Source organism: Hoplias malabaricus, chromosome 5 (assembly GCF_029633855.1).
Source record: "Hoplias malabaricus isolate fHopMal1 chromosome 5, fHopMal1.hap1, whole genome shotgun sequence".
NCBI lineage: Eukaryota > Metazoa > Chordata > Actinopteri > Characiformes > Erythrinidae > Hoplias > Hoplias malabaricus.
This window is the reverse complement of record NC_089804.1, coordinates 29,483,663-29,510,060: the sequence shown is the minus strand read 5'-3', so window position 1 is coordinate 29,510,060 and position 26,398 is coordinate 29,483,663. Positions and strand designations below refer to the sequence as shown.

Below are 26,398 nucleotides of genomic sequence, written 5' to 3'. Positions count from 1 at the left end.
GTCAGTGACTTTACCTGCGCTGCCTCAGTGCTGTAAGCAAACATTCATTCACTCATTATCTGTAACCTCTTATCCAGTTCAGGGTCGCGGTGGGTCCAGAGCCTACCTGGAATCATTGGGCGCAAGGCCGGAACACACCCTGGAGGGGGCGCCAGTCCTTCACAGGGCTGTAAGCAAACATATTGAGCATATATACAATTTAAAATATGCTATGACAATTCCCAACATAATAAATGACAGAAAAACTCAGTAACTGTGCATGAATATGTTCATTAAAATGAATTAAATCACTGCTTTTAGAGGAAAATCATATTAACCGCAGCATCTAGGACAGTGAAAGGGACAATCAATCAAAGCTAACATTCAGAAAATTGCAGCAGTCAAGTAGTAGAAGTACAAAGAAATGGCTGATTGGAAAAGATTTCATATCACTGCAAAATACAGTTATAAAAACTGTATAAAAAAAAAAAAAAACACCTGCAAAACAATGATTGACATTATTTTCAAAAGCAGGCATTGTTAGTGTAGTGATTCTCTGTTCTCACTGTTCTCTCTTTTCGGGAGAAAAACCAGATTTAAAATTGGACCATTGTTGAATTCCAATATTAGGCTAAAGCTAAAAAATTAGGGTATCACAGAGGAAGACATACAGGATGTTACACAGAATACGACCAAAACATGTAGACACCACTAGCCCAATGCTTGCTGCAGTTTAAGTCTAGATTGCGTAACATTTGCTGTGAGGATTTGTTTACATTCACAAAGTAGTGAGATATTGACGGTGGATGATTAGATCAGATATGAAATGATGCTGACTCACTCTAAAGAATGCAGTCTCATTGGCCATTGTACACACCCAGCACTGTAAATAGTGACTGAAGGCTCATATGCAGCTGCTCCAGAGCATTTCATCCTATTGTCAAAATATTTCTGTCAAGATTATACAAACTGTGTATAAATGGCTAACAACGAGGGCAGCTTAAAGTAGCGTAAGTCGCTCATTAGAAGATGTGTCCACAATCTCTATGTTTAATTAATTCATTGAATCTAAATCATTGAATTCCTAGGATATATTTTCTCAGAAATATTTTAGGGTCAGCTGACCCAATTTTGTATCACTGAATAGTGTCGTAGTTACACAGCTCAAGGGACCTGGAGGTTGTGGGTTCAAGTTCCGCTCTGGTTGACTGTCTGTGAGGTGTTCTCCCTGTGTCCGCACGGGTTTCCTCCGGGGTGTGTGTGTGTGTGTCTGTCACCCTGTGAAGGTCTGGCGCCCCCTCCAGGGTGTATTCTTGTGCCCAATGATTCCAGGTAGGCTCTGGACCCACCGTGACCCTGAACTGGATAAGCGCTTACAGATAATGAATGAATGAATGTACAACAAAGTAACTTCAACATTTTCATAAGATGTAAATGGATTAATTCAACACGGACAACAAAAGTTCTGACAGTATAGTTTTATTTCATGTTGTCCACATGGTCACAGTTATAGATTTTACATCAACAGGGTCTTGTAATCTACTTAGAAACAGAATGCATATTAAAATGAAAAATTCTCCTCTCCTGGCCCAGGAATTATAAAATAGGCTGCATTGTGTGTATGTAGGCATGTTTTTGTTTGTGTCTGTGTGCAGAGGGTAGAATGCAGATTGTTTCTGGACAAACATGAGAAATGTCTGAAAATCATATAACAGTCGGCTTGTAATAGCTACAGAAGAGGATGCAAAGTCAAATCAAATGCATTTGTAGCAGAAGCATGTTAATGATTCTCGTTAAAGGAGAGTACAGGAATGCACTTTGTAATAATGGATGAGAATAATTACTAATAAAGTACAGAATATTTACAAATGTTGTTTAACCCCGCCCCCATCTGATCCCTTTTTAAATCTACTTTTAAATTCCTTGAGATATGCTCTTAAGCTGTTTGTTTCAGTTCACACTGTTATTTGTCATATGTACAACTGTTCATAAGACACACATACACAGGTGTGATGAGGTTTTTTTTTTTGTACTTTTTACAATGGGTAAACAAGTAGAATACATGCTGAACTGCAGCAAAACGGCATAAAAACCTAAAAGCAAGCAGAAGTCCTAAAAAAGGAAAACAAACATAACACAAACAAAATAAAAAATAAACCATAAGTACATTTCTTACGTTTAATTCAGCTCACAGTTCAAACCAGAGGTGACAGGAATCAACTGCATGCAGCTCTTTATTGGTGGCAGACTGAAACACCCTGTAACTGTACAAAACTGGACTCAAAATTAAATTTCAGAAACAGAACTACCATAAAACGCTGAAGGGAAACAAACAAATCAAAATGTACAGAGACACTTGCTTTATGTATTTTGTTCTTCTCTTATTCTCCAGAATGAATGAATTTCTTAGCTTTGAATGTTGGAGGTATAATCTGTTGTATCATTATCCTCATGTTTACTGTGACATTGCTATTTTGACAAATCTGTACATAAACAAAAAAGTGTGCAAACTCTGAAACTAACCCACATCCGAGAAGGTCAGCTCCGGTAACAATATTAATAATAATATTAATAATAACAGAGTTGTTTGTGCTTTGCTTAAATCACTTCTGATGATCTCTATTGATCTTAATGTAGAATAGAACAAGAGAACTTCTGTACAGTAGTCGACAAGCATGGTCTGATTTCAAGCCAAAAAACACACAATTTGTACTTTGCTCTACATCTGATTTTCTATTCCTGTCGTCTAACTGAATATCTTCTGGAACAAAATGTGACAGACACATGCTCTGGATGTCCAGATCAACAGAGTCGCATGATGGGAATTCTACATTTTTAATGTGTATCTTCACTTAAATTTCAACAACAGTCAACTGTAACACTGATAATAATAATATTAATTCTGGGAATATACAATATTTAGAGAATATCCTTACAATATAATGTTACATGCAAGAGTACTTGTAGTTTGATACTCCTCACTGCAAGTCGCTGGAACAGAGAGACGGACAAAAGAAAATAAAATCTATGGGGAGATCCACAGTGACTGGAGGTGCCAGGAATTAAAGACAAGGGCAATAATAATAATAAAAAAAAAGACCAGCTACTAGTTTGCAACTGTTCATTTACAAAACTGAAATATATTGCACATGTAATTTGTACAAAAAGAAGAACAATAAACAAAACAAAGAAACAAACAACAACGAAAGAAAACATAATAGGACACAAAAAAAAGCAAAGCAAATTTCTTCACTGCTGATATTGGTCTCAGATAGATCAATAAATTCAAACCATAATTACTGTACATGAACAAATACTTACAAAATGACAAGTGCTATTCAAAACTTCAGTATCCAAGCTAAAAAGTCCAGTTAGTCCAATCAGACTAACCCTGAACGCTTCCATTTTACTATACACAGCACACACAGTAAAGAAAAGGTAGAAAAAGTCAACAAAGTGAAGATATGTTTGGAAAAAAAAATACAGTTAAAGACTCTCTGTTCTTTATTTATTTTTTTTCTCTACAGTGAAAAAGCACACATTTCCACCTCTGCCAAGTGTCACTCCAATCATTCGTTAGTTAACTGTGTTTGTGAGCAAGTGAAAGGCATTTGTAAGAAGAAAAAATAAACAAATAAAGAAAAACAAATCCACAATCTGTAGCAGATCTCTTTGAATCAGTGCTGCCTGCAGAAATGCTGAGAACAGCACATACACACACTAAACGGGACACACTCACTCAGCCCGCTGAGAAAAAGCAAAAAGCAAAACAAAAAGATTCTGAAGCAACTGTCGAAATGTGTGGAGGGGAAAAGAAGGAAAAGAAAAGAAAAAAAAATTCTATGACCTCTGTGTTATTTCCAAAATAGCCTTCTCCACCAAATCACCTCTACCATAAACATCTCTAAATGTACAGTTTATTTCATAATGTTTTTATTTGTCTCTAAAAAAATAGTTAAAAAAATAAAACCGTGGTGCGTTAGTGGCCAGGACTGACCAGTCAAAGCCTGAGGAGGATTTGATCGTTAGCTCAGAGATAAGCTAGTCACCCCTAAACTTTTGTTTTGTTCCTCCTGATTGATTTACGGTAAGCAGATTTCTAATCGGTGCAATAAACACAGTTCTGCCGGACTGGAAGATTCCGTATTGTGCATTCCTGAATCTTCCAGAGTTTCAAAAGGCAACCAGAGAAAATTCCAAGTCATTCACTTGCCCACCTACTCAAACGCACTGGAGTTTTATTAAGGAGTCTAGGTCATTCTACTTCAAGAGTATAATACTGAGATTTGTAGCTGACACCTCTGATGCATTTTGTTCTATAACAATAATATTAACTGTTGATGATATTATTATTAATATTATTAATATTATTATTATTATTTTACAAAATACTATATGCACGACATACACAAAGCATTTTTTGACTAACTCTGTTACTGCTTTTTTAACAATTGGCACATTAAAGACCGCTAACTATATCACAGAGAATCATGGTCTACAGCTACATTAAGTACTTGAACACTTCTGTGACCGACTTCATGACTAACCTGTTGTTAACCATGATGTTTCAACCACGTCATCTCAAGGCATCTACCAAGACTTTTCTTTTCTGAAAATTAGTGTAAAGCAGGATATTTCATAATGCTTCCTAAGCAATTAAGTATAATATAAAACAGTAGCCATGGTCTTTGTGCATGCTTTTTTCTTCTGTGTTGGGTTTCGCTGAGGGTTTGGACACATCCCAATGTTACATGTCCACAAATGTATGGATCAAATTGTGGGAAGAGGGAAAGAAAAAAAAAGCTGCTTTGCCTGAAGTGTACAGCTCGAGCAGTGACTGATCAATGGACAGTGTGGAGATAAGAGGTGGAGGTGGAAACCCAAAACCCACAGGGAGGGTCTAGCAGCCCTCTAAAATGCCTGGAAGAGAAGGACAGTGCTAGTGCTAATGCTACACAGTGTGCCTCTTTTCATCTCTCTTTTGGTTTATGTCCCAGAGGAGAGAGGCTCTGAATGAAAATGAAAACATTGCCTTTGTGTTTAGTTCTCATTCCCTGGTCGGTTCCATCCACACAGTCTATTGCAAAAAAAAAATTACAATCTTTTACATGCCAGCTAGACAAGAAGTCCACCAAAGTTGCCTTCATGCTGCTCTCAGTTCCATAGAGACCAAATATAATGTCCACGGGGTACTACAGAATCCCATAAAGACCCTTAGAGAATGATTAAAATCCCACATGGAATCTCTCATGGAATCCCACAGATACTCATAGATGCCCACAGAATCCCTTAGATTCCCAAAGAATTCTACAGAACCCCCATCTCATAGAATCCCATAGAAATCCATAGAATTTCAGACCCAGAAAATCTGGTAGATCCACAGAATCCCTAAGAGACTCATTGATTCCCACAACATCCCATGGAGACCCAAAGAATCCTATAAAGTCCCACAGAATCCCAGAGTGTCTACAGAATCAAACTGAGTCCAAGAAATGTTTGCCTCACACCACTGTGCTGATGCCGCTGTGTTTAGGCTTTGCGCTGCTTGAAGTAGGTGCAGGAGGCGGAGCTTGGGCATGGTGTAGCTGGGCATGCTGGGAGTGGGTGCCATGGGCATGTGGCCCGTGCGAGTGGCCTGATGGTGGGTGGTACTGCATGTGTGCCGGGGGGTGGTAGTGGTGATGGTGGTGGTATGGAGGCGGGTTCTGTTGCATGTGGCAGAACTGGGCATGGTGCGGGTGGATCTGAGCCTGAGTCTCTGTGATGTTCTCGCGAGCCGTGTGGTGCAGGTTGGAAGGGTGGGGTGTGTGGGAGATGAGGGTGGGGTGGGATGGGTGGGGGGGCTGTGGGGGCAGTGAGGGTGATTTGCCTCGTTTGGTACCAAAGAGTGACCCCAATAGAGAGGAGGATGAGCTGGGAATGGACTGCTGGCGGGACGGACAGTCTCGGCTGGATGCGGCCCGGCGCCTCATGTGGGGGCTGCTAATGATGGAGCCCTGTGTAGGAGGGAGAGACAGAGTTACATCACACCAGGGAATAACACTGACATAACTGGAATTCAATGTGTATCACTAGACCGGAGCTAAATACACAACTCAACCTGGAGGGGCAATGCACATTTACTCAAATTTTACTCATTAAACAAATAGTAAGGACAAATATTAAACCCATATTTTAAAATTAACAAAATCACACGCATACTACACGAGCTAGTCCATTTTCCAGATCACAACCCAGCTGAGAATAAGCTTCCATTCCATTACTTGTTTGCTACACTGTCAGAAAAACTGACACAGTGGTGGTACCTTCAATGCCCTGTAACTTTAACTGTACCTGTAATTGTAACATAACTGAATCTTATTCTATGACAAGTGTATAAGTGTGTTGATTTCATAAACTCCATTTCAGCTCCAGGACTTATATTATGTTTTTTATTTTACACAGTTCCATAATGAAAGATTACAAATATTCACCTCTCCTTCTGGAAAAGAGAATTTAATGTACTTTTAGGGAAAATTGCAAGACTATAAAACCACTATTATACTTTTAAAGGTACATTTACATTGTGTGGACCTTTAATGAAAATAATGTACCTCTACTGTGACATTTTTTCCCGAGTGTGTACATTACCCTTGCAGGTCTGAAACAAATGACTCTCAATATAATCTGACGCAGGTGTATATCGAATAAGGCATACATTTGCGCCAAGTTTATTTTCTACAAAGCCTCCATTACTTCTTAGCTGCATTGGCTTCACAGTTTAAATGTGAAAATGGTAGAATCTACATTTAGATAACAATTTGTTAAACCGTGCCTTTAAGAGCTTGAAAATGATCTGATGTGATGATTTAGGTAATGCACTAAATTGTTGAGTGCTTTGGCCCTCCAGGTCTTTGGACAACAAAACTGCAGCTCCAAGTCTTTGGAGTGTAGGTTATATATAAAAGTGACAAAGTTATAAACACATTCAGATTTTATTATGTTACTAGATATGGTCTTATATTCTGTGTCCAAAATAATGCAGACATCTTTTTTTTCTATCTTTCCGCTGTATTCAAGGTTGTAAACAGAGTTTGTTTGCCTTTGATGTAATAACAGCCTCTACTCATTCGGGAAGAGTACATTAGATATTAAATTCTGATCATCAGTGTTGGCTAGCATCTGGATTAAAAACGGCAGCCCTAAGATATCCCTAAGGTGCTTTATCATATTTGACATTAATGAAAAAATTTATAATTGTACTTAATAATTAGTTTACAAATAAATATGTCTTGTGTAAACAATGCTTGGGCAAGTCTGTTAGCTAGCCCTAGTTCTATGTTTCTGACACATACAGATTAGGCTGCAAAATATAGCAAAATATTAATTTCTAGATAGCAACCGCCAACATGTTGTGAATGGCAAGCATCAAACCATAGACTCATACGGCCATAGTGCAGCTGGTGTGAACAGATACACTAACTTTGGCCAGCATTTTTGCATAATATGGGCTTTAGGCTTAGATGCAGCTGCTCCATCTTATGTTATGGACAATGAAAGCCTTCTGTAACATTCAATTAAACCTATAAACAAATTAAGAGGCCTACGAAATTTTGGACACAGCTTATCACTACTGCATTTCTGAGAAAAATCTTTCCCCAGATAAAAGATTCATTACTCATTACACATTTAGGGCTCTATTTTTGTGGTCACAGTGCAATTGCAGAAATAAGGCATTGGACTGCAGCACAGACATGTGAGACAGAAATTTTGCTTGCTATTTTCATGACTGACGGCACAGAGCAACACAATTAAAATATCTGTTCGTTATGTGGAAACTTATCATTATCAAAATGGCAATGTAACCTTTACACTGAATTTAAATTTCCCACCCATTCTAATTCTATAATTTCATTTACACTTGCAATTTCGCAGACTTTTATTGACATTTTATTTACACAGAGATTTCAATGTTTTATTATTAACTTTATTTAAATGAAAATGTATTTCCCAATTTGAATGAACGTGTGTCATCCGATCATGCAACAACTGTGTCAAAATGATGAAATGTTATTCACCTAATATGCACTTGCTCTCAGTCACAATGCGTTTTTTAAACACTAGAAAGATGGCAAAATTCAGCTCCTCTTCACTTTTCAATAACATTATCAGGCCCTACTGCACTCAGTCTGTGTTAAAATGCTTGGGAAAATGCAAACCCAGCCAAATGCACTAAATGTGTCTATGCCCTAGATAAATAATCAAATGCGGCATTATGCAGATTTAAAGTCCAGCACAGCCACGAAATTAGAGCCCTTGTAGCAATTAAAGTAAAGCATAACAAAATAAAACAGCAATGAATTGCAAAGTAATTGCAATAAAACATTAATGTAACATTTTAATTGCTGCAGAGCATCACATTTCAATACATCATACTGAACAAAATTCATGCATCACCATATTAGCACATCTGGGTTATCTGTAAACCAGTTATCAGCATCATGGACTAGAACAGAGTGGATAATGGACAGCCATGCATACCATGCAAAAGCCCAAACAGGCAAAAAAAAAAAAAAAAAGGCATTTTTATACTTAAAGTATTTCAAATGAAAATAAGACACATTTTTAATGTTTGAGATATTACTAATAGTGCTTATTATAAAACTTTACCTCCAAGCTTCAGATTACTCAGTCCTAATTAATGACAGATGAACTACCCCTGTATTTAATAATGCTGTGCGCTTAGCATTTTGAATGAGAAGAGGAACTTTGGGCTGGAGAGGACAAGGTGGATAGAGTTAAGCTTGGAAAGAAAATGGAGGCATTATTTCCTTTTAAAATCGAAACAAATCAGTGTTCAATTGCACCACTGCTACAAGTGAACCATGTGAGTTAAACCTGTAACAAAGAAATACTCAAATAATAAATAAATTAGTAGTACACATTAGTAGTATCATGCCAGCTAAAGTAAATGCTTCAAGATAACAGGAGTAATGAATAACCAGAGGGAGAATCCCGATACCATAATCCAACACAAAATACATTGGGAAAGTAGCTCATGCAGTGAATCCAAGTCTATCACCACAAACACAGATCATTAAAAAAAAAAAAAAACAATTGGAGGCAATGGTTCAGCCAAAAAATATATATCTATTTGGTCTCATCCAAAGTAGGGTTGGTATCTAGTGTCTTGACACTAAAGCTGGAGTGCTAATGTAGCAAAAAACAAGCACAGGGAAAACACACTCAAAGCTGTTAAGTAAATTCAGAAAGACGAATTTATTAGTTGTTCATGACCATTTTTATAGAAAATATTATTCAGCGAAGATGGCACTGTATTTTAATAACTTTACAATGCTATACATTATAAGGGAGGACACTAGCACATGGTAGCTATATGCTATGTTTTCTTTAGCTATTAGCAACTGTATCTGTAGCCTTGAAGCTACACTGTAAAACAAACAAAAATGAAAAGCTTTAGATTCTTATCATTAAGTTAGATTTTTGACCAAACCATTGCTTCAAAAAAAAAAAAAATTACTACAAAAACCCAAGACAAAGAGAGGAAGGTATTTTGTACACATCAGGATTTTAACATTTACCCGGCCAATTTTAAGCCATAAAAAATGTGCAACAGGAACGTACTTCTACCGAACAACCACGAAACAAATGTTATCCAGCTAAATGAAAAATCCTTCTTTGTAAAATACCCTCCTTTTCACATTACAATGTGTGTGCTGCTAGGAAGAGCGGCGAGCGGCGGTCTGATTGACATGATGCACCCTACGGTACAGTACTTACGTCCATATTGCTGTCTAGTGATCCCGCACTGCTGCGGCGGCCACGCTTGCCTGAGCGGGACATGCGATAGATCAAAGCAATGCTCAAAAATGTTTAAAAAATACCAAAGTTTGATAAACACAGCAACATACTGCTTGCCTGCCTACAGAGGGCACTAATGAGGGGACTGAGGTATATTACAAGCTGCTAATACTCAGAATAACAGGTGTACAATATGTGGAAGATGGTTGTCGCTACCAGATTTGTATCGGTGCCCGATTTGGACTGCGCATGCGCAGAACATCATGCTTGCGTACGCTTTACTGATAGCTCTGATATTTTACTAATTTTTTCTTTGACTATAATTGTAAAGAGACACAGCCCGCTTTGGTTGAACGGCATGTGTGTCCCATATTGTTATTCATAAGGTTTTGTTTAAAAAGAAGACTACCTCAACACAGATAGTAAATAACTCATTTGTAAATAAACATGCTTTGCAAGTACTCCAGATGTTTAAAACTCCAAAAGACAGTGAGGAAATTCTAACTCATGTTTGTGTGTGTTAAAAGTTACTCACTCTTGAATATAAAGCTCTTCTTTGCGTTGGAAATCAGTCTCTTTGCTGCTATAAACTATATGGGTGAAGGTCAGTGCATGCGTCATCCAAATCGAGCAGGTTGCACAAATCGAGTAGCGACAAGGGTAATTGGGGAGGTGTAGATGGACAGAGGTTTAATGGGCTGTAGTAGAAAAAAGTATCCTATTAGTGCTTTCTAGTACTCTTCTAACGTAGCATAAATTAAGGGCAACTGCTACATTCTGCCACCTAATGGGAGCTTTTAGAATGATGTCAGACTTATCTTACCTAACAGTAATACAGTATATGTAGCTAAAAAGAAAAAAAGGGCAAATAAAGACACATAAAACGTTATTGTAACTGTTCTTCATATAAATGGACTAGAACATTTTGATCTAGACCTGTCAATACTCCACCCACAAACAGTGTTTTGTAGACAGTGTTGCAAGGATAAAATTTATTGAACATTCTTAAAACTCCTCTTTAAGCTAGAGAAGCTGTAGTTCACAATGCAGCACCTCAAGTCATATGTCACTGAAAATGAAATTTATGTGATAAATGTTAGATCAGATTTAGTTACCTTTATTATCGATAACAAAGTTTGTCTCTCTGAAATACACAAAGCAACTCTTAAACAACACAATCTTTCTTTTTTTTTAATACGTGACAACCCAAAAACACAAAAATTGTGTTTGTATCACAAAGTGTTTGTGAGAGGTTCATTATAATTGCATATAAATAACATCAAGTAAAGCAATCAAGCCCTACAAGAAAATTAGTCATGCTCCATGTTCCTACAATACCTCTAATTAGTTATTGTCTTAAGCAAGCTACTGTAATGCATGAGCTGGAAGCTGACATTAATAAGACATTAATAGGAACATAGTAGTCCTTAGTATGCAAAGGGGGCTTACTGTCCCTACCTTAATTAGTAAATCTTTACTTTGTGTTTTTTCATGTATGTTTGAAAAGCCAATTTCTCCCCTATTCTCAGTCTAGCACTCTGGCAGCATAGCTATATATTGTGTTCAGGCTGCGCAAATAGAAAAGCCTCTGCTAGTGCTAATTCACACTTTCCTGTTTCTCCTGAGCAGTGATTATCATTCCAGCATGCATCTACAAAGGTTAAGACTGGCTGCAGAGAAGGGAATCACTGAAATGGAGATCCATCTGGAGACCCAGACAACAGCAGTGTTACAGTCTGTAAGTTTACGGCATTATGTGGCTTTAAATTCGCATCTACTTGCATTACTGTTTTGTGATATATGTATAATATTATACATCTATAATGTGCAATAACATTTGTGGCATGTTTGATATGTTACCATTTGTAACATTCCATATGTTCATTTCATAGTTAATCAATGAAAGATTTTGCATCATTGTTCTACTTGAAATTTTTGAATCCACTGGATTGTAGCGAACAAGCAGGTAGAATTCCTAGTAATCCAGTCACCCTCACTTTAAGGTTTAGACAAGTTCCCACAACACCAACAAGTAGTAAGTTTTCACCATAACATGTTATATAAAAACATAATAACAGTTAATAATGAAGTTACCTACTCCGCCTGATTTGATAATGTTAGCTGTGTATAGTAGAGTGGGTCGTTTGAGCTTCATGACATCCTTTTGGATGCTCACCTGAAGTTTCAGTTAAAGCACTGAATTATAAAGCTTAGCAGTTTTTAAATAATAAGTATCAATATTTAACGATATTGGTTGTTTTGATAAGTGTACTGTAATCACAAAATGTAAGTAAAACCTTCATATCTCTACTCTACATGCTCATATTATAAACGGTAGATTTAGGATAGCTGCTTGCTCTGTGGGTCTACAGCTAGATGATACAGACTTAGATTGTGGCAGTGTCATGGAGTTAGCAAATGCTTCGGATGATACTATAAGCACTGCTACAGGTCCACATACTGGACAGGATTTTGGACACTAATCAGAGACAAGTACTGAGTTTAAAAATGCCCCTTGCCAGTGGCAATGGTCAAGATACTATTCAGATGAGGTGTGCAGTTGGGATTATCTTTAGCAAGACAAATAACAGTAGTACAGTAGTAATTATACAATAAATTACTACACAGAAACATTAAAAAAATGCATTCTTCAATATTATACTATTTAAATATCACTGAGAAACACCTTCCCTCTGTGTGTAATAGGCAGTTAATATTATACACTCTAGAGTGTCCTTGATAATATTTTTACACACCATACGTTGTCACTGATATATGGATGTTATAGACATATTCCCATCTCTCTATCAACACATTGTTACTGGAAACCTGACCTGTAAAAATGCAAGGAGAGTTAAATAAAGACAAAAAAGTAATGGAAACTGTTGATCTCACCTGCATCTGAAAGGTCTCTAAGTGAGCTGCTGAGGGCACTTCTCTTCAGGCCCTCTCCCACAGCGTAGCTGTCGTCCAGGCTTCCACGGCTCAGGTTTCCGTTTCCTGCGTCTTTCTTTAGCCCTGAACTCTGAGAGATGCTGGGGCGGACCACACCTTTCTGCTTCTCCAACTCCGCTGTACACAGAAACACACACACACATACATTTCAAAATGCAGTAGTGTTTATATGGTTTACCTTGGAATTCATTTGTCATATCAACACTTAATAACAATGTATTTAAATATAATTTTTAAAAATACATCTTTCACAAATTGCTGTACATTTCTGTAGCTTTTCTTTGAGGGATGCTCTTGTTTAATACCAAGTCTCGTTACTGATCTGATGCCAATGAACCTAATCATTTTTTTAAGCATTATAAACCTTACGAGTTTTCTGCAGCACTTGAGCCAACTTTGTTTTTAAATTTGTTGCTGATATTAAATTCAAAATAGTAGATAATTTTAAAAAATTCATAAAACACTTTTCAGTTAAAAAGAAGAGGAAAATTATTTGCACATCATTGCATTACGGGGACATTCAATAATCCAGTTGTTGCTCTACATACATTTCTAAACACAGTTTTTTTATACTTGTAGAGTATCCTTATGTCCATCTGACTAAAAAGCTAAAACAGTGTTCTTAGTACTGAATTAAGTAATTAATCACCATTTTATAATTAAATGTCACTATAAAAAAGGCACAAATCTTACTCTATTAGAACAATACATCTGGGCCTAATTTATAATTAGCTAACAGAAAAGCCTGTAAAAACATGCAGTGGACCAAGACACATGCTAAAGGCATTAAAACTGCACACAGCTGCTAAAAGAAGAAAAGTGTGGGGGGAAAACTTGAGTTCAGGAGTTCACATCGTTCAAGTGTGTCTGGAGAGGACTGAATAATGAGGTAATGAAAGAGGTGAAAAAAAAACCTGAAAAAGAGCCTTACATTCAATCCTGTACTTCTCCATCTCCTGCACCTCGGCAATGGATTCCCGCAGGTCATCTGTGAATTTCTTGCGGTCCTGTGGGTTTGGAGCGTTGAAGTTGATCAGAACTTTGATGTCGGCTCCTGGGATGGCTGAAGTGAGCCGCACACCATTGGGGTAATCTGGAAAAGTGTCGGGATAAGTTTAGACCTTGTGCACAATCCTCTGAGATCCAGACCATTTTTGAAATATGATTTTTGCAACACTTTATATCAAGGGCATTTTTGAATATCGCTGTCCATATGAGCATACAAAAGAAATGGGAAAACACTAGTATAACTGCCCTGTAGGTGGTAAAACAAAGAGAAAATAGGAATCAAGAACCTGAATACACTATGCTTTCAGAAATACAGTGCAATCTGCAGTAAAATGTATTTAATGAATATTTTAAGGCATTACAGGTTGCTATATAAGACCCACTGTTGTTGGCTTAAGTGCAGTTTAACAAGACACTGCAGTACAATTAACAAACAAATATACTATGAAATTATTCATGTTTAAAATAAAAAAAAACTCTTGTAATAAAAAAAGCATGTAACACAATCTTTAATGTGGTAAATTTATATTTGCCAAATTTCTGTTAGTCAAGTGATGTTCATATAATATCACCATAATATAAACTACATGAAAAACAGCAAGGAAGTGAGAAGCTGGCCAGCATGACTTACACTGATTCTCGAAGAGCAGCACCTGCATGCCGTAGAGTGAGAAGGACTGCCTGAAGCTGTACGTCACAGAGTTCTTCTTCTTTTGGAAAATCTTTGTGACCTGAATCAGAAACGTGAAAGACACTTCAGGAGACCATTTGATGCTGCATGTCCCTTTGGAAATGAATCTCCACATTACAGCATTACAGAGCTCAACTAACTCCATCCACATTCACTTCATACTGTATATAAGCTTTTGGAAATTCTGAGTAAGGGAGTGTGACAAGCACTGGAATATCATTAACATGAACCAAAATAAAACTCAATTGTTAAACAGAATGTACTATATATATATATATATATATATATATATATATATATATATATATATATATGTTGGCCTCTGTTTAAAATGTACATAATGATTACAGACACTATCATTTTAGACCTGTTAAATCTGTCTACAATATTTCTTAACATAGCATGTTTTTGTCACCACTGGCTGCTTTTGATACACTATTTTAATAGGCCAGTTTCACATTTCCTTGAATTCATCCCAATTGTTGTTGCTTATATCAGGCAGTGGGCACATTACAAATAACTTCATAACAGAGCAGAACATTCAGAACTGGTCATATCTACAGCCTGTCTATACTAATGAGGCAGCACAGATAAAAACAGCACAGATAGCCTCACTTACCACCAGGAGGTCATTGAAAAGGAATATTTCTCTCTGATGGAGGCCGAGTTTTTGAGGCTTGTTTGGGTCGGGAACCTCAAACAGCCTGCAGTAACACACCAGTCTTCGGTGGGGTAGAGAAAGAACCTGCAGGATAAAAGACAATGCTTATTAAATTTGGAAAAAAACATGCACACATTTTTAAGATTCCAGTTACACCGGAAGGTGTACTGATTCACTATGACTGTGTCTCTAGGTAGTGTCTCTACAGAGTGTCTATAAAATAATCCCACATATATATCTCTATATGTATATCTCTTTTAGCTTAGGTCTCTGTAGCTTTTAAAGTCTGTGCTTATTTATACACTTACTGTATCTACCTGTGTTTTACTATGTTACCGGCTCCTCCAGGAACAACAAAGCAACCATCCATCCATTCATCCATCTACTTAATGCAAGCAACAACAATTAAAAAGTGTAAACAGGAAAAACTAAAACAGATACATACACATCCAAGGCCATGGTGGAGTGAGCCAATCTGAAAAGTAAACAAAACACAGAGAGGTCAGAAAGCAATAATAGAAAGAGTTGTAGGAAAAGGTCAGAGAGGTGAAATAACTGATCTTTGCTATTTTCCTGTGTTGAGATGTTGTATTCTTATAATATTAAGAAAGTTCAGCATGAAGCTAAATATAAGTAAATAGCTGTTGTAAAATATAAGTAAATGCTATACATTATACTGACAACCTGTGGCCTGGATGCTATGCTAAACTCATTTTAAACATGCATAAAGTGGGGAGGAGCGACCCACCCCATGGAGTATAAACTGAAAATTATTTGATTTTTCATACCACGTTAGTTTTTCACGTTAGTTACAGAAAAAAGATGAAAAATCTTTTGGATTGATCCTTTAAATAAATGAATATGAAAGTTTTCACTAATCAAGAAAATACAAGAAGTGTCTTTAAACTTTGGACATCTCTCTCTCTCTCTTTTTCCAGAGTTGGGCTGTAATCTAATCTAATGAGGAGAAATGCTGTTGTGCTTTGCTCAGGCACCAGGAAGCCTAAGTTTGACTGAGTCTAATGACTGTAGTGATGGCCACTGAAGGCAGGTGGCCTCAGTGTGGTCCCTCCATCTTAGCTCAGCAGGAGATCTGCATTAGTGTCTCCTCAGAGGCCCCATGGTGTTAAAGGCAAAAGCCCATGAGGGACTGGGCTGCGTGTCAGTGCAAGTCATGTGTGCACTTTCCATTAAGGCTTAAATGGTAATTATTACTGTCCCCAAGCCCATGGTGGCTGAAGATGAACTGCATGGCAGATGCTGGCAGAGGTAATGGAATTAGTGTGACGTTAAAACCCTTTCCTGAGAGGACAGCAGATAGAGGGAGCAAGAGGCTAGTACCAATAAATAGGGATTTAATCTCAACTTTAAAGGCACTGTCTATATGAAAGCATGGATTGCACCACATTTATTATAAATGTATTTTTGTCCTGTCATAAATATAATATACATAAATATACAAATGTATATCAATGCTTTAATTTAATAAAATTTAAACACCAAAAAATTAAACAAAGCATCAGGAGTACAAAAGAATTCACTTGTCAAAGTAAGCACTTTTCAAATGATCAATTTCTAACTACTAAGATTGTGTTGTGTCTGGAAGGTCAATAAAGAAGATTAGAAAAAAAGTAATGTATCTGGCAATTGTCAATAAATAGACCACTGTAGTCATTTTAAAGCTAAGGCCAGCTTTTAAAAGCCTCTACATCTGAGAAGCCATGATTCAAACCTACATTTTTACACACCATGTAATGATCAATCTGGTACAATTCCACATATGTTTGATTTGGGGAAGATCAGTCACACTTTTTTCCCTCATGTCTGAATATTTTAGGCAGACTTACCCTAAAGACAATTAATTGAACAACTAATGTGCTCTTTTCATAGCTACTATTGTGAGAAACAGAATGAACAAAGCTCCTAACAAAACATTATCTAAGACTGAACACATTTCTAGGTGGACAAGTTAGTTAGGCTTAAAACATTCCTACATTTTTATTTTGTCTTGCTTCTCTCACATTTCTGCTTTGTCCCTTTTACTCCCTTGAATACCTTGGAGGCATCGTCTGGTCATAATTACTGCTGAATTCTATTTAATAACAAATTGAATTTATTAAAGGCATAAACTGAGCACATGTTCACATTATATATTAAATAATTATCTAACTGGATTGGGCACGAAAAGCTAACACCCCTCCATATGTTTGGTGTTCCTGAAACAGAACAGTAATTCAGTGCAAGTTAGCCTAGTTATTAGCAGCCTTAATCAACTGGGGATAACATATTCTAACAAGAGCAATGTAGCCTAGAAACACTACGTTCAAAAATGATCAATAATAACTGCTGGCAAATGCTCATGGCAGATGACTCTACAGTGGAAAAAAAATAAGGTACTGCTGGTTCTTGTGTATTTTATGAAATTTTTTAAAACCCTTTAACATTTAAACTTTAAACTTTTCTCTAAGTTTTCTTAGCAGCACAAAATTTCATATTAAAACAGTATCATGAATGCTGGATTCACTAAAATAGATTATACGAGGGAACATAACTCACCACTAACATTAGAAGGTGACTTGAGTGCAAAGTTTATTCCTGTATGTCTATTTTCTTGTTTAAAACACCACTTAGTGACTAAAAAAAAAAGTTAAAATCTAAGCACTAAAATATAGTCTACAACAATGCACTCGGACTGCTTCCCCCGCAACCCGGACCCGGATAAGCGGTGGAAAATGGATGGATGGATGCATACAACAATGTTTGAAAGCATTTCAAAAACTCTTAGCAAACATTACTACAAACTTGATGCGAATTACCTACCCTTAAAGACTTTAAAAAACAATATTAAAACATTAAACTACCTCTTGTCCAATAGACAAGTACAAGGCTAAGGTTGCACATTAGGAAAGATAGTGTGCAGGTGTTTTTTAGGCAAAAATGATCCCCACAAGCCATGACTGACAACTCAGTCCGGTTCCACAATGGCAAAGAAAAGGAAGAGCTTTCAGTAGATCAGGACTGATCTCAGTGGCTTTGCTGGCCCCTCTGGACAAGCTAATCCTATTTACTACTGCAGAGAGCATCAAGCAAAGTCATGTGGCCTGTCATTCCAAGGACCACACACACATTCACACACTGTCAAAGAGCATGAAGGTCTTATAATGGCAGGTTGTATATCTGTCCCACAGAGTCATTAGAAGAAGAGATAAAACTTCTTTGACAGCGCCATGGAGTAGTGGGATCAATCCCTGCCTCATATGACTATCTGTGTAGTGTGTTTTCTCTGGGTTTATGTGGGTTTCCTCCAGACACTCTGGTATTCTCCCACAAACCAAAACCGCTTGTGGATCATAGGTGTGTGTGGGAGTGAATGTGTGAGTATGTGTGTTTCCCCGTGATGGACGTGCACAGTCCAGGGTGTGTTCCTGCCTTCCACCCAATGCTTCTGGCTTCAGACCCACTGCCACACTTCAACAGGATGAATCGGTTACAGAATATGAAGGTATGAATGAAGAAAGCTTCTCTGACTTAGAGTCTTACAGACTCTTTGTATTTAAATAATGCTGCCCATCAGTCTATTAGGACTAACAGTAACGTATGAGACCTGTATGACTGTTTTGTATAGCAGAAATATATTTGTAATGTTTGAATAAAGATGTCAACAAAGAGATAGAGGGATTTTAAAAAACAATTGTAAACAAATGTTTATCACTACAAAACATTATTATTGGAATTGCCAGGTTAATGTAATGAACGGCTAATTGAGTCTTTTTCTTATTTACCTGAACCCATGATGAATTGTTAAATTCATAATTAAAACAACTGTTGAAATTTTATTGGTTATTGTAAGAAACTATGAAAATAACATATAATACCACTTATTAAGAATTTGGAGATCTATGCAAACTGAAAATAACACTTTCCTCTGGTTTTCAAACCCAGCCCTTACTGTAAATGGACTGAGCAAACTAAATGGAGCATAACCAAAGGAGGAAAAAATACAGCTGTGATAATAATAATAAAAGAAACTAATACAACTTTGAAGTTAGTTCCTCATTTTGCCAGATACCAAATTAAATGGTGCAGCTTTTAAATTGTAAAATCCTTTGTGTAATCCTCATTCACATTCAATTTTACATTAAATGGACTGGAATTTGTCTTCACGTTTGGTTCACAGTTACAGATAGCAGTATGCTGAAAACATATCAATTTCCATTACTTCTTAGCTTTATTACCCTCCTAGCTCCATCAACATAAAGAAGCAAATGTCCTGGCCAATTGAATACATCTGGGATGAGTAGGAAACTGTAAATTTGAGTTTAAATGATGGATCCAGATGGATGATCTCACTCACCGGCTTCTTCCCAACGATGAGTTTCTCCACTTTCTGTACTTGGGACACGTGGTCCTCATTAGTCCTGAGCTCCCGCTTCCTGATCCGCTCATAAATACCAACAAGCATCTCACGAGGGATGTCCTCTCCATCGTCGACACCTACAAACACATACAAGAACACACACAATGTATTCAGCAATCATTTTTCCAGAAAGGAAATAATGCCACACACAAAACTTATATAATGAAAATCTGAAGTAGACAGTGTGTTAATAGCTCCTTTGATAATTGATATTATAAAGTTTAAATAGCTTAACAATACCTGCTAAGCTCAAATGTGAAAATGTGGTAATTAGATTTGCCCACCCCATCCAAAAACCAAAAATGAAAACAAACAAACAAACAAACAAAAAAAAAAGCCCACAATCTTCCACTCTCATGAGAAATATCTGTAGCTGTACATTGTAGCTGTTGGGACAGACTTTTTACAGAGATTTTTTCAGGACATTTAAAAAAATTTTTTTTAAAAGGAAATACTTATTTCTGTTATATTCTTTATTCTGTAATATAACAATGAATTACAATACTAAAATAAATCTTTAGTGTATGTATGCATTAAAAACAAAGTTTTTGCATTAAAACCAAGTTGCACATCGCCACAGCAATGAATGTGGCTGTGTTTCTTTACTGTTCAGGTATAACTTGTAAAACCGCTTTCCAGGACTTATTCATTCCATTTGTAGCACCTTCATGAGATTCAGTTAGGGTTAATTAAATTTTCAGCTCTTTTGCAGCATCACAGTTATCTCTAAAGGAGAAATAATTGCTTTTATAGATTGTTTGATAACTGATTAAACCCGTACCTCTTAGATTCTTCACAAAGTCTTCCAGCTTCATCTTCCTCTCTGGTTTTACATTGGGGCTGTACATGTCTGTGTTTAGAAGGATGATTGCAAAGGCCAGGATGAAAATGGTGTCTGGGTTTCGAAACTGTCGGACCACTCCAGGGTTACAGATACAGTATCGCTGGCTGGAAAGACAGGCACAGATAGTTTGGCAATAGATCAAATTAATCAAATGTGCCTAGTAACAGCAGCTAAACATGCAAAACATGTTAAGTGTTTGAAGTTTGCTTCATTACATTTCAAATGGGTAGCTAATATGTAATAAAAATATATGTATAAACCCCATTTTTCCTACATATGGGATTTTTGTAAAATTCAGTGAAAACGAGACTCTGAAATGTTCGTCCTCTAAACTTTGACTGTGACATTCAAGTCCTCAGATGGAGCTGGATAAAAAGGCATAACGCTGCAATAAATATAGCCCCTAGTGCTCAGAAGTAATTCAGAATAATGCTGCTATCTAAGCAGTCAGCTGCTTTACCAAAAAACGCAACAAGGTATTCTATTGCTCCATATATCAATTCAATGAAAAAAAAAAAACTCTTCACCATCTCAAATGCTGTGATCATTTTTTAAAAATTATTATTATTTTTTTTTAAGTACAGGATGCATCAAGTACTAACAGATCTGGCATCTGTGTGAGGGTACCGTTGATGTGAATATGTGTACTGGGATTTTAGAGAAACATATGCTGCCAATCCAGGTGACTGATTTTGCTGCTAGGTCCATATGTATTTTGTAAAGAAAATTCCATACCTCATATTTTATGTGCTATAACAATGTAGCCTCATAGATACATTATGTGTGCTTGAGTTAAGTAGCTGATGTCTTGTGTCAAGCAAAAATGGGCAAATATTGCACTTGCACACATTCAAAAATGTATATACTTAGTTAGTAATTGATTAAAAAGTGCAGTTAGTGATAGTGATAGTGATAATATGCCCCTATCCTAGTTTTTTTTTTGCATGTTTCCATGTTTTTTGCGTTGCAGGTATCAATTTCTAATTTTTTTATGCTTAAAACATACTATTAAGTTAGTCCAAGCATGTCAAACTGGGTTCATTCCGTGCCAAAGTAATGCAGAGATTAAGGTTTACCCTCGTCTAACGCTCTGGATTCAGTCCATAAAGGCTATGAAGATGATGAGTTAAATCAGGTGTGTTAGTGAGGCACTGCACTGAAGTCTGCAGTGCATTGACCTGTGAGGACGGGAGCCTAACATGTGTGAGAAATATGTCTTTGTACTTCTGTCAAACATAGGTACAAGAAAATTCACAAATCATATGATCTTTTATTGCACCACATCTAAAACAAAAACTAATGTTTCTGGAAACAGGGTTATACATCAATTAACATGATGCAAAATGCATGAGTAAAACATACAACTCTTCATATCTTATGGAGTCATGTAGTAATCTCACAAACTATTATGTCTTTTCCAGCAATAACAATGTTAGGAACCAATACCAGGCTTTAAAATGGCTGCTACTCTTGTGAATAGCAATGTGAGATAATTGTGTGCATTCTAATAATATAATGAAATATGCCAAAAATGACACAAGAGGGTCTGAGGCAAATGTGTAATAGACCATGCATAATGCTAACTGCAAACTTTCTATTACTTGTTAGTTCCATTAGACTCCAGGGTGATTTTAGGAAATTCAGAAACCAAAATCACCATGGTCAAAATATGGGGAATAGGGCCGTGCCATATCATATTGATGCGATAATATCGTCGTAATTTTTAAAACAATAAAAGAAAATCTATATTGTGATAACGTAACGACATCATGCAGGTACCCATAATATGGCATAATTTACATGAATTATTTAGGCACATTCACAAGTACAGTGGAAGTGGCTCTGAGATGGAGAAATTTGCTCTAAAATATGGGGAATGTGGAGGTGGTTTGGTTACAAAATATCTGACGTACAATAAATGGTATTATGTAAAAAATAAATGTAAGTAAATATAATTAATATTAATATAACATTTATTTTATTTCAATACTGTGTTTTTGAAATTAATAAAAAGTATTTTTCAGTATTTTGTCATATCACCAAGAATACCGTTATTGCAAAAATACCCTGAAATATCGTGATATTATTTCAGGGCCACATCGCCCACCCCTAATGGGGAAACTAATGTGGGCTGTTTCTTAATTTGTTTTACAATGTGCATGGGGTTGAAATGTGGTAATTGTTGTTGCACTTAAGGCTTGTGTTCACTTAGCACTAAATTCCCATACTTAGAAAACTGAACAGACATACGCAGGAAGTATATGTGCTTAGCCTTTGGCTATAACAGTATTTATGGACATGTGCAATGCAGCAGGTACACAATCTTTCATTTGGTGCAATTCAAGGCTGCAAGGAATGCTGGGACACTCACTGAGGCGAAACATTCTACTATTAGAACAGATCGAAGCACATTCTGTGTGAGCCAGAAAAACGAGCCATGCTTTAGTGTGAGGGGAAATTTAATGAGTGCAAATCGACAAAAACAAGTCAGAAAAGCCCTTTGCCCCCAAATCTCCAAAATGGATGCTTGTCAGAAAACAGAGATTAGGAGCAAGCCTCTTTAAAATGTGCCACAACTTTTTTTTTTTTGCCTTTTACTTCTGCTAGCAGAAACTTGAACTGAATTGAATTGCTTTCTGAGATTGCAGGGATGGGAAATTTATTTATTTATTTTCTTACCTGTAAGCTTCGATCAGTCGCTCCACCTTCTGCGCTTCTCCCTGCACCCGAATATGAGCTTGGAACTTTCTCAAGGCTTCATCCAGCTCCATACTGGAAAAATCCATCTCATCTACCACACAGCTGTTCAGAGAAAAAAAATAAAAATAACACACACACACGTATATATAAATACCAGAAATTAAGGGCTTGTAACATATGCTCATCATAATGTTAAAAATGTTAAAATATAATTTATATTAAGAGATATTTAATTCATATTTAAAGTGAAAAAAGAAACATTTTACTACATTAAGGTAACAATAGTTGACAGTGATAAATCATACAAATAATGTTCAAATAATGATAAATCATTTCTAAATGATTTGTGGTGGTCTTCAGTGACTCAGCTTGTATATTTCTTTCTTTTGTGATGCATTTATTTTTAGAAGTAAGAGGCTATTATATACAACACTGTTATGTTAAATAATCCACGGAGAATGGGGGGGGGTATATTCATATGAAGGATTATTTAATCATTAAAGGGCACACTACAGAAGGTTAAGAAATCTGAGGATTTAATTGATTTAATTGGTCAGAAATCTAGAAAAGGTTTCCATACTTTCAAAATTTTCTTAAGATTGTCAAATATATTTTTGAGATATACTTGAGTCTGTAAATGTTTGACATATTTCCAACTTTAGAGAGCCACATTTTAAAAGTAGGTGGGCTATGTGACTCCATAACCATAAAATGATCTTGCCAGTTTGTAAATACTGGCAGACAGCTACAATCATCCAGAAGGCTGTAGGCTGTTTGCAGAACGCTCTACACCTCGAAAAATATATAATTCGGACCACTGGACTGAATCAATACTCACTTAAACCTCCCTCTGTCTTATTAAAAAGTGTGGGGCTTTCTGTCGGACTCCAAATCCCACCAGCTACACAGACAGCACTAATTCACAATTATCTGCTATAGAAGATACCATACATCACAAGTCAAGATGTACTAATTTGGTGCCTTTAAATACTGTTAAACAAGTTCAGATACTGCCTGTGCCCTGTTGGGCTGTAGAAAAACACCAGTGAAGGAGGAAGATGAGCTGAAAACTGTAGACTGTACTGAAATCTAATGCAGTAGCTGTCAACTTTCCTCCTTAACCCAGATGTGATAGAACACCCAAGACATTGCTTGCTGACTAAAGTTCCCTTAGTTTCAGATGTAACAGGTCTAACAAGCAATATAGAAAATTATACACTAGCAATGTGTGTCTCAAACTGTCTCCCTCTATCTTGTGATGAAGGTTTGCACCTGTTTCCTACAAACTACGGAAAGCACCACTGCATCTTTTCACACCCACGAATATAATGTCCCTGGACGGCTCAACACAGTGTGAGAAGAGTATTAACTGATAAATGTTACATCAGTTTACAGATGCTGGTGTTCAGGAGCATGACACCTATTCACACAAGAGAAGAATGGCCATTCTATCCATTCAGACAGTCATAAAAGTCAGTTATACTCTCCTGGGCTCCAGGTCACATTGTTGGTAATCTCCAAATAATAAGCCCATGTGTGGATTCCTGCATCACTCACTATGGTACAATTTTAGAATGAGACTACACCTATAAAGGATTATACATGGTTTAAAATATCTTTTTTAATGGTTATTCAACATTAAAACTGTCGACATTAAGCCAGTCAACTTCATCACATACTTCTTAATATGTTTAACCATTTTACCAACAAGTTTAATGAATTATCTATGAACAGCCCTTTTAGATATTAATGATAGCGTGGTGCACATCAACATATGAAATGAATAAATTCTCATTCTCAGATCACAGCATATTCTTTACTTTGACACTTTAATTTGGACATTGTGGTACTTTCTTTTGTGTTACAAATTTTAACAACGCTCTTTAAGGTGTTTATAACCTAATTAATAACCATTTCATAAACAGCTCTTAACCCATATATAAACCTTTATAAGTGAATTCTTATATTAAAGTGGTAACCTCACTTTAAATATCATCACCGTCTAATGAAAATATGTATCTTCAAAGTTAAAAAATGTTATTCTATTGGTCCATTCATTAGGACATTTTCACGAAATGAAGAGGGATAGCTCTTCAAATGATTTAGTAAACTAAACATCAATAAACATGGAGATATATGTTTTTCTTGGAACAGCAATGACATGTATTATCCACTTCAAATATGTATTGGCTAACTGACTACATTAGGGGTAATTGTAAAATTAGGAGAAAGCACTAAGAATATAACTTGGTTTGACTTGGTGTGATGCCCTGCCCTGTTTAAGTGTTCAATTCTAAACCTAATCCAAAAATGATAATGCTGCATCTCTAATGTTGCAGAGATTTTAAATCCACACGTACAGAGTTTGGATGTTGGCAGTCAGTCAGTCTCCCAAACATGGTGGAGACATTTCTTCTGCTTATTTCTAGTACTTCAAGTGAAAAACATAATTGCAATACAGCGTCCCAAAATGAAAGAGGATCATAATGAATTTTTCATGATATTCCATCTGGAACACTTGTTTATTTGGATAACCCTGAACACAGAGATGGAATTGTATTTATCTGGATTTTGATGTATGAATAAAACATGCCTGGCTGAAAATGCTCAGTGCCCATGGCAGCCACTGAGACTAGAGAAGAGATCTTTTGATTGCCACAATATTAGTTAAAATACTCTTTTATTTACTGATGCAGCAGTGTGATTTGCTGAGGAACTGTACACATAGTCTTTTAGTGCCTTTTACATGCATACTGTTTTGTCAGTAAGTTAATTAAATAATAACCAGATGTTTTTTTGGTAGTTAAACACACACAGGCCTGATGCTTATAATGTTAATATGTATCATTCACTGCATAACGGATGTATTTAAATTTGCATCCTCTAAGCATCATAGGAAATATCCTCTTCTTTTCCAACTTAAGACAAATATCTCACAATGTGATTACATGTAACTCAAATGTTGAAAATACAACATGTGAGGTTTCCTTTGAACAATATAGTGCTGATAATGAAGTGTAATGTATAATTTGTTTTTACATTATTCATATTACATCTCATTTGTTTGACACTGATTTTGATTATTGTGTATCTTTGTTTTCCTGTTAAAAAATACAAAAGGAAAACTTCTTAAACCACACTAAAATTCTGATAAGGCCCAACCAAATATTGGGTTTTATTCATAAGTTTTTATCCCTTTTTACAATTGCCATGTAGCAAAAAACTACAATGAATGATATAATGAGTAATTATTGTTTTCTTTCTTTAGTAGAACACAAGCGTATTAAGTCTGAGACTCATACAGTCTTATATTATATTTCATTTACAGTTTATTATTATATT

At 36.3% G+C, this 26,398-nt stretch overlaps 1 protein-coding gene across 5 annotated transcripts in view; it reads right to left on the bottom strand.

Moving 5' to 3' along the window:
• Positions 1 to 1,430: 1,430 nt before the first annotated feature.
• Positions 1,431 to 26,398, bottom strand: part of iqsec1b (IQ motif and Sec7 domain ArfGEF 1b) — a 302,557-nt gene continuing 277,589 nt past the window's right edge. For 4 of the 5 annotated variants that reach the window (XM_066672593.1, XM_066672594.1, XM_066672596.1 and 1 more), the window contains 10 exons: positions 23,036 to 23,158; positions 20,294 to 20,460; positions 19,450 to 19,589; positions 15,541 to 15,570; positions 15,054 to 15,179; positions 14,375 to 14,474; positions 13,667 to 13,828; positions 12,676 to 12,852; positions 9,760 to 9,809; positions 1,431 to 5,975 (listed from right to left, as the gene is read on the bottom strand). In XM_066672593.1, coding sequence (XP_066528690.1) covers positions 5,481 to 5,975; positions 9,760 to 9,809; positions 12,676 to 12,852; positions 13,667 to 13,828; positions 14,375 to 14,474; positions 15,054 to 15,179; positions 15,541 to 15,570; positions 19,450 to 19,589; positions 20,294 to 20,460; positions 23,036 to 23,158 — 1,570 coding nt within the window. In that variant the 3' untranslated portion in view covers positions 1,431 to 5,480. The remainder of the gene's footprint in view (positions 5,976 to 9,759; positions 9,810 to 12,675; positions 12,853 to 13,666; positions 13,829 to 14,374; positions 14,475 to 15,053; positions 15,180 to 15,540; positions 15,571 to 19,449; positions 19,590 to 20,293; positions 20,461 to 23,035; positions 23,159 to 26,398) is intronic. The other variant, XM_066672597.1, reaches the window with a different exon arrangement.